Source organism: Nicotiana tabacum, unplaced genomic scaffold (assembly GCF_000715075.1).
Source record: "Nicotiana tabacum cultivar K326 unplaced genomic scaffold, ASM71507v2 Un00007, whole genome shotgun sequence".
NCBI classification, from domain to species: domain Eukaryota; kingdom Viridiplantae; phylum Streptophyta; class Magnoliopsida; order Solanales; family Solanaceae; genus Nicotiana; species Nicotiana tabacum.
In genome coordinates this window covers 292,786-305,910 of record NW_027438245.1, presented here as the reverse complement: position 1 = coordinate 305,910, position 13,125 = coordinate 292,786, and the positions used below count along the sequence as shown (strand labels likewise).

Below are 13,125 nucleotides of genomic sequence, written 5' to 3'. Positions count from 1 at the left end.
TTCGAATACAAGGCTAGAAACGCGGGGATTTATTATCCAGGAATGATAGAGGCATCGTCAGTGGCATATCCCGTAGCCTACGGTTTCCACGTATCGAGAAGGCTAACTAATATAGTAAAGAAGAGTTAGAGACGATGTGATGTCTCGCTTGACATTCCAGAGGGACATAAGGAAACCTATGATACAAGCAAGTTGAAGGAAGGTTGCGAGTAATATAAATAAATATGGGTAGGTCACGAGCTTAAGTATGTCAAAGCGATAAGGTTTTAGGAAGGCAAGAGTAAGGATATGAAAGGGCGAGTGACAAGGTGATAAGAATGGATAAGTCCTCAGAATTAAACCTATAAAAACGGGCGAGCTAATGGTTTCTCTAAGTCATAGAAAGCTCAGTATAGCCTGAATGAACTCAAAGGAGTCTAAGGCTAATAGCATTTAGAAGAGATGGAATGTTGCCCTAGTAATAGAATGAAGGTGTAATTGTAATAGATAAAGGATGACGTTTGGGCCTTCGATTGAGAAATAATTTGAAAAAAAGGATTCATGAATTGTACGAGATTAGTTTACTTACATAAGGTGAATCATATTGGGATGCTATGAAATATGGTTGTGGAGGGACAATATCGTCCCCAGGTGGGTCAGTAAAATCACTTCAAATGTTCCTAAATGCCATGTAAGCCCTAGTGATTACGTAAGAAATTCCAAGTTATCAGTGGTAAATTGTATATCAATATTGATGTGAATCAACAATGGATGGAAAAAAGTCATAAATTATGAGATACGATTAGGCCGTCATTCTTAAGATAAACAATAATGAGAGAACATTAAAGAACTTATATGGGATAAGCAACGAAAGTAACTGGGAGTTGGTAGCAGACCTCAGTAAAGATACATTGAGGTAATAGTTATGGTATAGTATGAGCTACCTAGGTGCAGTAAAGTCAAATGAATGGATGAAAAAAATAAGGTGTAGCAATATTCGTGAGTCCAACAAAGTACCAAACAAAGAATTTCGGTATACCCATAGATGTCCAGAAGAACATCTTATCATGCTCAATATATGTTTACCAAGTGAGGCCTAGAGGTTGGCTAAAAGCTGGAGGAAAAAAAGAAAGAACACTCACATAGGCATACTTACAAGGAAAAAGTCGTACAGGCTCCATGACAGAAGGTAGCAAGAGTTACGAGATTGGAAGAATCCCGATCACAGGTTGTGGTGTAAGAAAGAGACCTACAGGTAGGAATACCCTAGACTTTAGACTTGTTCACAGAACAACTGCCTAAATTGAGAGGAGAGTATTAAGGTATTCAAAAGAGATATAAGTTATGAAAATGACAAGAGCATCAGTCAACATTCGAGGACGAATGTTCCAAAGGGGGAATGATGTTACACCCCGTAATATTACGTCGATATTACATCCTACAGTATTATATTGCGATTATGTTACATCTTGCAGTATTTTATTATGAGGATGTTACTCCCTGCAGTATTACATTACGATAATGTTACGCTTCGCAGTATTAAATTACGACGATATTGCACCCTGTAGTATTGTACATTGAATTTGTCGTAAGGTAATTGACATCAGTCCAAGGAAATGATTATTTGAAGGTTATAAGAATTATGCTATTTCAAACAAGTGATGAGTAAATTCATGAAGGTGAGAGGGGAAGCAAGTCAAAGAAAATGAATTTTCGTCCAAGTTTGGCATTTTGGGATAAAATTTGGGCTAAGAGTTAATACCCGATATTTATAGACAAGTTCCATACAAGGTACCATATGGCCATGATGGTAAGATGTATAAAGTATATTAAAAGTGAGTAGTATTTTATGTAATGTGAGATACTTCTTGATTATGTGGATAACTGGTTAATTATTAGTTAATGTGGGATTAGCAAATTAATTAAGGAATTAATTAAGTTATTGGATAAGGATGATTAATCTCCTAATGTGGAAACCAAGGTGTCCTAATTTTATAGCCCAAATAAGTGACTCTTAAGTCACATTATAAGGTGGAAAAACATGTAGGAGTCTTTGTCCAACTAAGAAAATAAGTGGGTCCCACACACAAAACACTAAAGAGATCTTTTTACTTCATTTTCAATCTCTACAATTCAAAGCTAGCTTCAGTAAGATAATGTTACAAATGTAACGTGTGTTCTTCAACAAAAATTCATACGAAATAATTTATCATAATAGCAACGGGATTTTGCGATTCTAAGGGAGTACGGTGCAATCTTTCTCAAGAATATCATAAGGATTCTCCCCTACTTCGATCCGTCGTTACGTTATTGTTGCAATTGACATAGGTTAGAAGGATTGTCAAGAAAATTGGCTCAGGTATGTTAAGGCTATCCATTCATTCTTTTGGCATGATCCATACGAAAACACGAAAAATGCAAATGCACAATTTCCATACATGACTCTATTTATAGAATTATTAGAGATGCTTATGTTCTTGATTCCCCATGTATCATATTATTCTACCATCTATTCATGGGTCTCAGAAAAATATGTAAGTTGAAAAAAGTTTACTTCATGATATTTTTCAAAGGCATAATAGTCTTATGACACTCCAAAAGATTTTATTAACGTACTTTTCATGCATAGCATTTATGTACATTGATCCATGACCAGATGGAGTTATATACGCGTATATTATTATGTATAAATATATATATATATATATATATATATATATATATATATATGGGATATGGGAAAGGTTATGGCATTATATACGCACCACCACTTGATCAGCTGGTATACGTTGATGATTTTGCCTATAGTGGCCGAGATGATATGGTGGGACACCCTTAGAGGCTGATGATGTTATGAAACCTGTACCTATACACGACATGACACTCATACGCATATGCATGACACTATAATTATTTCATGATTTACAAAGTTATCCAGACTTACAGGTGGAGTTATTTACTCTATATTTCCTGGATGTCTGTTATGTACCTATTTATGTTCCTTACATACTCCGCACATTATTCGTACTGAAGTCCCTTTCTGCCTGGTGATGCTACGTTTTATGCCCGCAAGTCCCAATAGACAGGTTGAGAGCCCTCCAAGTAGGCTATCAGCTTAGCGGAAGATATTGGTTTGCTTTTTTTGGTTCAGAGTTGCTTGTTTGGTTAGTATGAGTTAGATGTGTATTGTTTGGTATGGCGGGAATCTATCCCGACCTTTATGAAAATTATGTATTCTAAGAGGCTTGTAGACAGATGTCATGTACGTAACCGATCGTTTGGCCTTGTCGGCTTATGTTCAGTTTATGTTGGTACTCAGTTGAGTAAGGTACTGGGTTCCCATCGCGGCCCATCGGTTTGGGTAGTGACAGTGAGCTATGGTCCTTCTCTAGAATCAAGTCCCAAAGCCCATCCCGTTGGGCACAAATATCCGGCCCTGCATCCTCAATACCCAGTCGTCACCAATAGTCACATCTCTGGCATCATCGTGCTAAACTCTGTCCTTAAGGACAAAGGATCACCATACTGGCGCTCTCTGATGCGATCAAATAAGGAAGACCAAAAAATCACACAAGACAATACCCGACTAGGCTCCGAAATATCTAACCTGACAAACCGATTGGCCCAGGACTGAACATCAACTGCAAGTGGTCTCTCCCCAACTAGAATATATGCCAAACTCCCCATGCTCACTGCCTTCAATGTCAAAGCATCAGGCACCATATTGGCCATCTCCAGATGGTTCAAGATAGTAATATCATAATTCTTTAGCAGCTCCAACCATCTCTGCTGCCTCAAATTGAGATCATTCTGTTTGAACAAGTGCTAGAGGCTACGATGATCAGTAAACACCTCACAAGATACACCATACAAATAATGCCTCCAAATCTTCAATGCATGAACAATGGCAGCCAACTCCAAATCATGAACAGGGTAGTTCTTCTTATGGGGCTTCAACTGACGAGAAATATAAGCAATAACTCTACCCTCCTGCATCAACACACACCCAATACCAACTCTCAAAGCATCACAATACACGATATACAAACCTGAAGCTAATGGAAAAACTAATACTGTAGTTGTGGTCAACGCAGTCTTGAGCTTCTTAAAGCTCTCCTCACACTCATCCGACCACCTGAATGGAGAACCCTTTTGAGTCAAATTGGTCAAGGGCGATGCGATAGATGAAAATCCCAGAACAAATCGGCGGTAATAGCCCGCCAAACCAAGAAACCTGTGAATCTCTGTGGCTGAGGATGGCGTGGGCCAACTCTGAACCGCCTCTATCTTCTTTGGATCAACCTAAATACCCTCACTGGACACCACATGCCCTAAGAAAGCGACTGAACTAAGCCAAAACTCACATTTGGAGAACTTTTCATAAAGGTTCTCCTCCCTCAATCTATGCAACACCACTCTTAAATGCTCCGCATGCTCCTCCTGACTACGCGAATACACCAGAATATCATCAATGAAAACTATGACAAACAAGTCAAAATAATGGCGAAACACATTGTTCATCAAATGCATGAATGCTGCCGGGGCATTGGTCAGCCCAAAAGACAACACCAAGAACTCATAATGACCATATTGGGCCCTGAAAGTTGTCTTAAGAATATCCAAGTCCCTTATCATCAATTGGTGATAACATGAACAGAGATCAATCTTAGAGAACACTCTCACTCCCTGAAGATGGTCAAACAAATTATCAATACGAGGTAGGGGATACTTGTTCTTAATTGTTATTTTGTTCGTCTGCATGTAATCAATGCACATCCTCATCGTTCCATCCTTCTTCTTCACAAATAGAACAGGCGCACCCCAAGGCGACACACTAGGTCGAATAAAACCCTTATAAAGGAGTTCCTAAAGCTGATCCTTCAACTCCTTCAACTCAGTTGGTGCCATACGATACGGTGGAATAGAAATGCGCTAAGTGTCGGGCACAAAATCAATACCAAAATCAATATTCCTGTCCGGTGGAATGCTCGGCAGGTCTGTAGGAAAAACATCGGGAAAATCCCTCACAATAGGAACATAATCAATAATAGGAGTATCTGCACTGACATCCCTCACAAAGGCCTTCAGAAACAAAATCACCCTACCGGGGACAAAAATAGTAGAACCTCGCCACTCAATCCGTGGCACACCCGACATAGCCAACGTCACTGTCTTAGCATGACAGTCCAATATATCACAACACGGAGATTGCCAATCCATGCCCAATATGACATCAAAGTTCACCATATAGAGCAACAATAGATCCACTCGGGTCTCCAGACCCCCAATAGTTACCACACATGACTAGTACACACGGTCCACAATAATAGTATTTCCTACCAGAGTAGATACACAAACTGATAAAGCAAGAGACTCACGGGGTGTATCCAAATAACGGGCAAAGTATGAAGACACATATGAAAAAATGGAACCAGGATCAAATAATACAGAGGTATCTCTGCGGAAGACTGAGACAATACTTGTAATCACAACATCTGAAGCAACATCATCTGATCTAGCTGGGAGTACATAGAAACGAGCCTGACCACCATCTAATCAACCCCCCCTCCCCCGGAGGGCGACCCTAGCTGACTGACCCCCACTCTTAGCTGCATGAGCGGGTGGTGAAGTAACTGGAGCTGGAGTCGAGGGATGACCCCTCTACTGAGACGGACCCTCAAAAAGACGAGGACACTGCCTCCTCATATGCCCAAACTCTCCATAGTCATAACAACTCCCCGACGCTAGAGATGGGGACTAAAGGGAACACCAAGTTCCAAAATGACTAGCAGATGCACCTAGCATAGAAAAGCCCTGAACTGATGGAGCACGGGACGAACTCTGGGGTGGAAGGGAAATGAGTGATGGGTGGCTTTGATGAGAACTGTGAGAACCCTAACCCAATGATGCCCCACGACAACCTGGACGAGCTAACTAAGCATGCCTAAATGGACGACCTCTGCCATGCTGAAACTGACCCATCAAAGGAGTACTACCAAAGCTACCAGATCCTCAAGGCCTCTTGGCCTCCCTCTCCTCTCGATCCTGGCGATGAACTGACTCAATATCGCGGGGATGTAAATAACCTCCTTAAAAGTAGCACCTGACACTTTCTCCCTAGTCATGAGAATCCTAAGCTAATATGTGAGGCCATCAACGGACCTCCTAATCCTCTCTCGATCTGTGGGAACTAACCAGACTGCATGACGAGCTAACTTACAGAACCACATCTCATACTGTGTCACAGTCATATCTCCCTGACATAACTGCTCAAACTACCTGCGCAGCTCCTCTCTGTGAGATTGTGGCACATACTTCTCCAAAAAGAGAATGGAGAATTATTGCCAGGTAAGGAGCGCTGCACCAACTGGCCTACGCCTCTCATAAGCCTCCCACGAAGTAAAGGCAGCTTCAGAAAATTGAAAAGTAGTAAATGCTACACCACTGGTCTCTAGAATACCTGATGTGCAAAGAATCCTCTAACACTTGTCCATGAAACCCTGGGCATCCTCTCACTCAGTACCCCTGAAAGTTGGAGGCTGAAGTCTACCAAACCTCTCCAATTGACGCTGCTTGTTGTCAGGCATAACTGGTACCACATACTCCTAAGCTAGTGCAACCGGCTGGGCTGGAATCCCTGCACAACCTACTCAAGTGTGCAACCAACGGGAGTCTGAAATCCTCCCCCAGTCTGAGAAGTAGTTGTGGCCGTAGTAACTGCGACTGCCTGAGCCAAACCAGTGCACACTGATAGTATTTGAGCTAGAGCCTCCTGAAGCCTGGAATCACAATAGGCACAGCCGGTGCTTGAGCTGGTGTTGCTGGAGCGTCCGCAACTGGGACCTGATCCTGAACTGGGATGGCTGGTGGATCTACAGGTGCTGCCCTAGCTGCTGTGCGGGCTACACAACTGCCCCTACCGCGTCTTCAGCCCTTAGTGGCCCCAGCCGGTAGTACTGGTGGTTGTCCATCCTGACCGGTAGCACGTGTCCTCACCATATATGAGAGAATAGAATAACAAATATTTGGTACTAGAATCAACAAATTCGCACGACAAGAATTCAAGAATGAGAAGTTTTCCTAAAAGGTCGGTAGCCTCCCGAGGATAAATACAGACGTCTCTGTATCGATCCGCGAGACTCTACTAAACCGGCTCAAGACTCACGAGACTTATGTAACCTAGGCTCTGATACCAACTTGTTATGATCCTAAATACCCCGGTCGTGATGGTGCCTATAACAATACTAAGCAAGCTAACCTAGACAAGTAACCACAAGGAATTCTTTTTATAAACCATTTTCTAACATGATTAAGTTTCAAATTCTCATAAGAATTACATAAATCAACTGAAATGTGCGTAAAAACAGTACGAAAATATACCAATACAGCCCAACAATTCGGTGTCACAAGTCTATAGCCTCTATATACAACCAATCTGACTGACTAATACATAATAAGCCCCAAAATATAGAAAACAAAGAATTGAAGGAAGAAAGTAGGGCTGCATACGCCGTGCCGCTACCTTGCAGTCTCTAATAAACTCCGATAATGCTGGGGGTCCTCACTCTGCCGCCTGGGCACCTAAATCTACACACAAGGTGCAGGGAGTAACGTCAGTACGCCAACTCAATAAGTAACTAAAGTAAATAAGGCCTGAGTGTAGTGATGAGCAGTTAAAAATCATATATAAGAGTATACAATAGAGTATCAAATCAAACTCAACAGTTTAAAAGCCAATTACTTTGTAAAAACTTCAGTTTCAATTGAAATACTTTGAAATCATTTTCATAGCAGTTTTCAACATAGGCTCGTTATAAAAGAAGAGTGAGAATCAACAAAATATGTCATAAATGTGCCCCTCGGGCAAGGTATCACTCATAAATATAGCCTCTCGGGCAAGCCTCTCAGTCACCCGTGTCTCAGCTCTCGTCACACAGTACCCACACTCCGCAGGTGCGGAAGTGCTTGAGGCAGAATGGTTCTTTTAAAAATCAAGATTTGGCCATCTTCTCTCATATTTTCCTGGTTTGGACGATTCTTGGAGAGTTTCAAGAGGGTATTTTCATCATCAACGATAAGGTAAGCTAATCCCACCTATCTTGAGTTAAATATATCGATTATGTACGGATTTGAGCATGAAATTTGTAGAAACATAAGGTTTGAGGAAAAACCTAGAAAATTCTTATTCTTGGATTTTGACCACGGTTTTGGGTATGAAATTAAGAGAAAAACATGTATTTGAGTTGGTAAAGCTATGAGTAGAATTTATCTTCGAGAAATTTCGGAATTCGGGCACGTGGACCCAAGGGCAATTTAGTAAACTTTTTGATTGGGGTTAGGAATTATTATAAATTAGATTGTAATGAAATTGACCATATATTAATGGATTTGCATAATTATTGGGTAGTTTTAGAGCATTTTGCATTGATTTGAGTCTTCGGAAGAGCATAGAATGCCGGTTATGAATCTTCAGAGCGAGGTGAGTCTCCTTTCTAACCTTGTAAAAGGAGAATTGTCCCCATAAGTGATATAATTGGTTATGTGCTTCTATTTGTGGGGGCTACATACACATGAGGTGACTAGAGTCTGTGCGTAGCTACTATTATGTTTAAGTCCGGGTAGTCTAGGACCCAAAATCATGCTATACATGGTCTATTTGTAATCTTATTGACAGCTTGAATTGCTTAAATCATATCGAATTAGTAAATAAATTTCTAAAAAGATTTAAACTTCATTTTCTTAAATTGTTAAAAGAGAAATGGCTTTTTTGGATAATTGTTCCATGTTGACTTCTTGATTGACTGTCTGTGTGTGTTTATTTTTTAAACAGGTCAAACGCCTCGGTAGATTAAATAGATGCATCTATGGTTCGTGTAGTTCGACCCTCGGTAGTGCACAGTTTAATTATTATTGGATCGGGTCGTACGACCTCGGCATGATATGCACATGCTTGTATTGCTTGCCTGAGAATGTTATATGATAATATTTTCCTTCCCTGTCCAGACATAGTTGATAAGACTAATGAAAAGTAAAGCTTGGAAATCCTTTATTGTTTGAGAAGGGGTTTACCTGCTTTCCGGTTTTATGAGTTACAATTACTATATAAATCTATGATTTTCTCACACTTTCACTATATTATTATTGGACCACTAGCAAGTGTCGAAGTCGACCTCTCGTCTCTAATTCTTCGAGATTAGACGGGATACTTGTTGAGTACACATTGTTTTCGTACTCATGCTACACTTGATATGCATTTTCTAGTGGCCTAGTGGGTGTAGCAGCATGGTTGATATGGAGACTTAGGTGAGCTGCACTTTCCGAGGTGACCCGCAGCTAGCAGAGTCTCTTTCAGATTATGGTATTTACTTTTTGTCCAATTTGTATTCCAGACGGTTGTTGTATTACATTGCTTCCTATAGATAGCTCATGCACTTGTGACACCGGGTTCTGAGATGGTTACATGATTGTTCAATATTAGGTTGGTTAAAATTTCATGGTTATTTCTGTAAATTTCATTATTTATTATTTAATGTATAAAAACGATTTCAATAAATACCAAAATTGGAATTTAATTAAGTATTTTGGTTGGCTTGCCTGATAGCGGTGTCCGGCGCCATCACGACCCTTAGTGATTTTTGGGTCGTGACAACAACCAACCCGATAACACATAATACACCTGAACAAAACAATAGGAAGCAGAAATAGGGGAAATGGAGCGGTAACTCATGACACGACCGGCTGGGTCTTTACAATTTACTTCATCGAAAAGCGAGGTGTTCCCCGGGCTCGGTTTCACCCGTATATAACTGAATCTACCGCATAAATAAATGTATAAATATTCTAATCATGCATTGCCGTAACTACAATCGTATACCGAAAAGCGACTTAAAAATGTGTTGAGATCTTTGGGGTATTCATTAGGGTTGGGCGTTTGGGCAGTTCAGATTAAATATAGAATTTCGGTTTGGATTTTCGGTTTTTGGATTGAAGAAATAACAATCCAAATCCAATCCAAATAAGCTCGGATTAGACCGTATTTTTTAAGTTCGGTTTCGAATTAATCGGGTTGGATATTTTGGATTTTTTGTTTTGAGCTTATAAGTTGACATGTTTCTTCTTTTTACAAAAATTAATATCCAAATGAAGTACACATATTAAATTGCCTGAAAAGTTACTCATTCTCACCGCAATAATCCAAATAAAGTATTCAAGTAATGAAATTACTATTAAGAAAATGCAACAGAGACATTAATACGGCTTATAAGAAGCAGTAATAGTAAAACCATGTCCAAATAGAATGTATTCTAACAGTATCTTAGTAATTAATATTACATCTATGAAATAATATCTAATAGATAGGGTATTTAACTTATTATTATTGACATATAGATAACGTACGAAATATAAAGTATAAAATTTTCGGATTTTCGGATATCCAAAAATCCAAAGTACCAAATCCAACATCCAATCCGAAATCCAAATTATTTAAAAATTAAATCCAAAATCTAATCCGTAATCCGAAAATCCAACCAAAAATTTAAAAGATTCGGATTTCGATTTGGATTTTGAGTTTGCCCAAACTATGCCCACCCCTAGTATTCATTAAGTTAAGATGAACTAGACCTGCGTACTCTTTTTGGAATTGAAATCAAACTTTCCTTGTAAACTATAATGCGCAAACTTTGAGGATACCCTTGTAAGTTGAACTCCTTGGCTTCATTGGAAATAAGATCATAGGAAATAAGAAGTCCACCTTTGTTTTGAAGAAACAATAAGTGATTCTTCCAAATTGTTAGTGGGGATTTGAATGGAGGAGGTCTAATCATGTATTTCTTAGTCCATGAATCGCGTACACCGTAGTCCATCATTATCCATACATCCATTGAATCTTGTGTTAGATCAATCTCGGCATATGAATCGGGGTAACAAATTAATGTTAGGGACTCATTCAAGATTACAAGGCTATAATACTTCCCATCGTAGTCATTGAAAGAATCAGGCATTATCATGGTGCGAAATATCTCAGTACTCATGTCAAAACAAAGAATTACCATTGCGTCATCTATATTTGCATACCAATGAAAGGCTCCTTTATGAAAGATCTCGAAATGTGGCAACCAATGAACTTTAGGAAACTGTTGACCCACACGGAATTCTCTCCAAGAATCAGTGTGCAAATCATAAACCTCAACTTTTTGATCTATCACATCCGGAGACCAATCAGCATCCTTAAAAACTTCTAAAATCCTGATCACTTTGTAGTCATTCCCGATCCAATCAAAACCAAACCCAACACCACCCATAATGGAGAGATTCAAACCCTCTGCGCAAACAAAAGGGCTAGATGGGAGTGGCATGTAATTTCTAGTAGCTGGATTTAACAAGATAATAACTTCAAAATCCGTCAAAACAAGTAAACCATTGCAAGGGCCGACTAGTTCATTATACGCATAGTAATAACTGAAGGTCAGATATGGCGGATCTAGATCTGGAAAGATGGAGTTAAGATCATCGTCATTATCACTGTAAATAATAGATATGACATTTTTTAATCCGTGAGGTTCTACTTTGATGGAGCGACTGAAAAGAATGAATTCGTTTTTTCTGGTTGTAGGGCGATTGAGATGAAGATTGATAAATGTTGAGGATTGTACGAGAGTATACCAAGTTCTGGAGATGCATTTAAATCGTATAAGAGATTTCACTGTGAACTTCAAAAGTATATAAATTACCACATCTTCAGGCAATTTTTTCATAATTCCATCTACCATCATTAATCGCTACAATGCAATGGCGAATGATGTTTCTTTGTCCACAAAAAGCTTTAACAGCTCAGTAACATCATCCTATGAATTGGATGCAAATGCTTATTCCTCGCATATTTACCATCATCAGCTTGCCATTGTGATTTGAGTGTTTTACGGTGCAGCATTTTTCGTTTAGATAGAGTTATTTTATAGCTTGTTTGGATAATTGACTCATTATTCTTTAATGTATGACATAGTAGATTCTATTTTGAAAATAATATTGGGGTAAATTCGTTTGCCTCACGTAATCAAAGCACAATTACTTGTATGTGTCAGATGCATTCATATATGCTCCTAACTTTTAAGCAGAAAATGAATAATTGCATGAACTTCTTGCTCATTAGACAATTTATGACCCTAATTTGACAACCGTAGTCCTGCCATACTTAGTTTCAATAATATCCCACAAAGATTTGATAATCTTGTGAGTAGAAATCCATGTGACACCTTTACTACTCAGCTACGTAATATGATCCATGATATTATAACAATCCAAAATAATACTGTTCTTCTCGAAGAATATCAATCCTTTTTTGAAGGGCCTAAATGGTTTTTATAGAAACTTTAGGAATTGTCCATTTATTTAATAAATCAAGGTTTTGAGGTATTAATATTAATTATAAATATATGATAACTAATTAATGTATATTCACGAAAAATATATATCTTAAATAACAAATATAATATTATTCGTACTTATTTTTTTTAAAGTAATCCACTAGGCATGGCCTAGGGCTAGTTTTTATTTATAATAATTTAAATACAAAATGTGCAAATAATCTAACAAATATAAAAATCAAACAGTAAACTTGTTATTACACTATGACAAACAAAGAGGTTGTCGCAATTATACAACTGTGTAATTACTAGGCTACGTAATCACTACCCTAGTAATTATACCAATTCTAATTACCTGGTGACTTTCTAAACAGACCCTAAAAGCAAGCAAGTTTAGTATTTTGCAAAACACTTAAATGTAACTTAAGCAAATTGACAAGGCTAACAAATTAAACACAAATATAAATCCTAGATTCGAAAGTTCACTACCTTCATAATTATCGTCTAAGGATAAATTTTAAATGTAAGTTAACTAAATTGTTAAGACCCGTATTTTCCGCCGTCGGGAGTTGTGATGGCGCCTACTAATGTGAGTTAAGAAAGCCGACTGTTTTGAATAATTTACCTTTTTTCCCATTTTAATCCTTTACAAGAAATTATGAGCAATAACTTAAAGACATCAAAATTTATAACAAGCGGAAGAAAAATAATAAAACTACTAAGTATAACCAATACAACTGTTTCAACAAGACTACTTAGAACTGGAGTCACAGTTTCACAG

General features: G+C 38.5%; 1 protein-coding gene across 1 annotated transcript; it reads right to left on the bottom strand.

The window, feature by feature from the left end:
* Positions 1–10,435: 10,435 nt before the first annotated feature.
* LOC107781291 (F-box/kelch-repeat protein At3g06240-like) lies at positions 10,436–12,035 on the bottom strand. Its single transcript, XM_016602008.2, has one exon. It carries the CDS (start codon positions 11,751–11,753, stop codon positions 10,587–10,589), a length of 1,167 nt encoding a protein of 388 aa, XP_016457494.1. The 5' UTR covers positions 11,754–12,035; the 3' UTR covers positions 10,436–10,586.
* Between the last annotated feature and the right edge of the window lie 1,090 nt (positions 12,036–13,125).

Coding starts and splice junctions, on each gene's coding strand:
- LOC107781291 (XM_016602008.2), bottom strand. CDS start 11,753: ATGATGGTAGATGGAATTATGAAAAAATTGCCTGAAGATGTGGTAATT.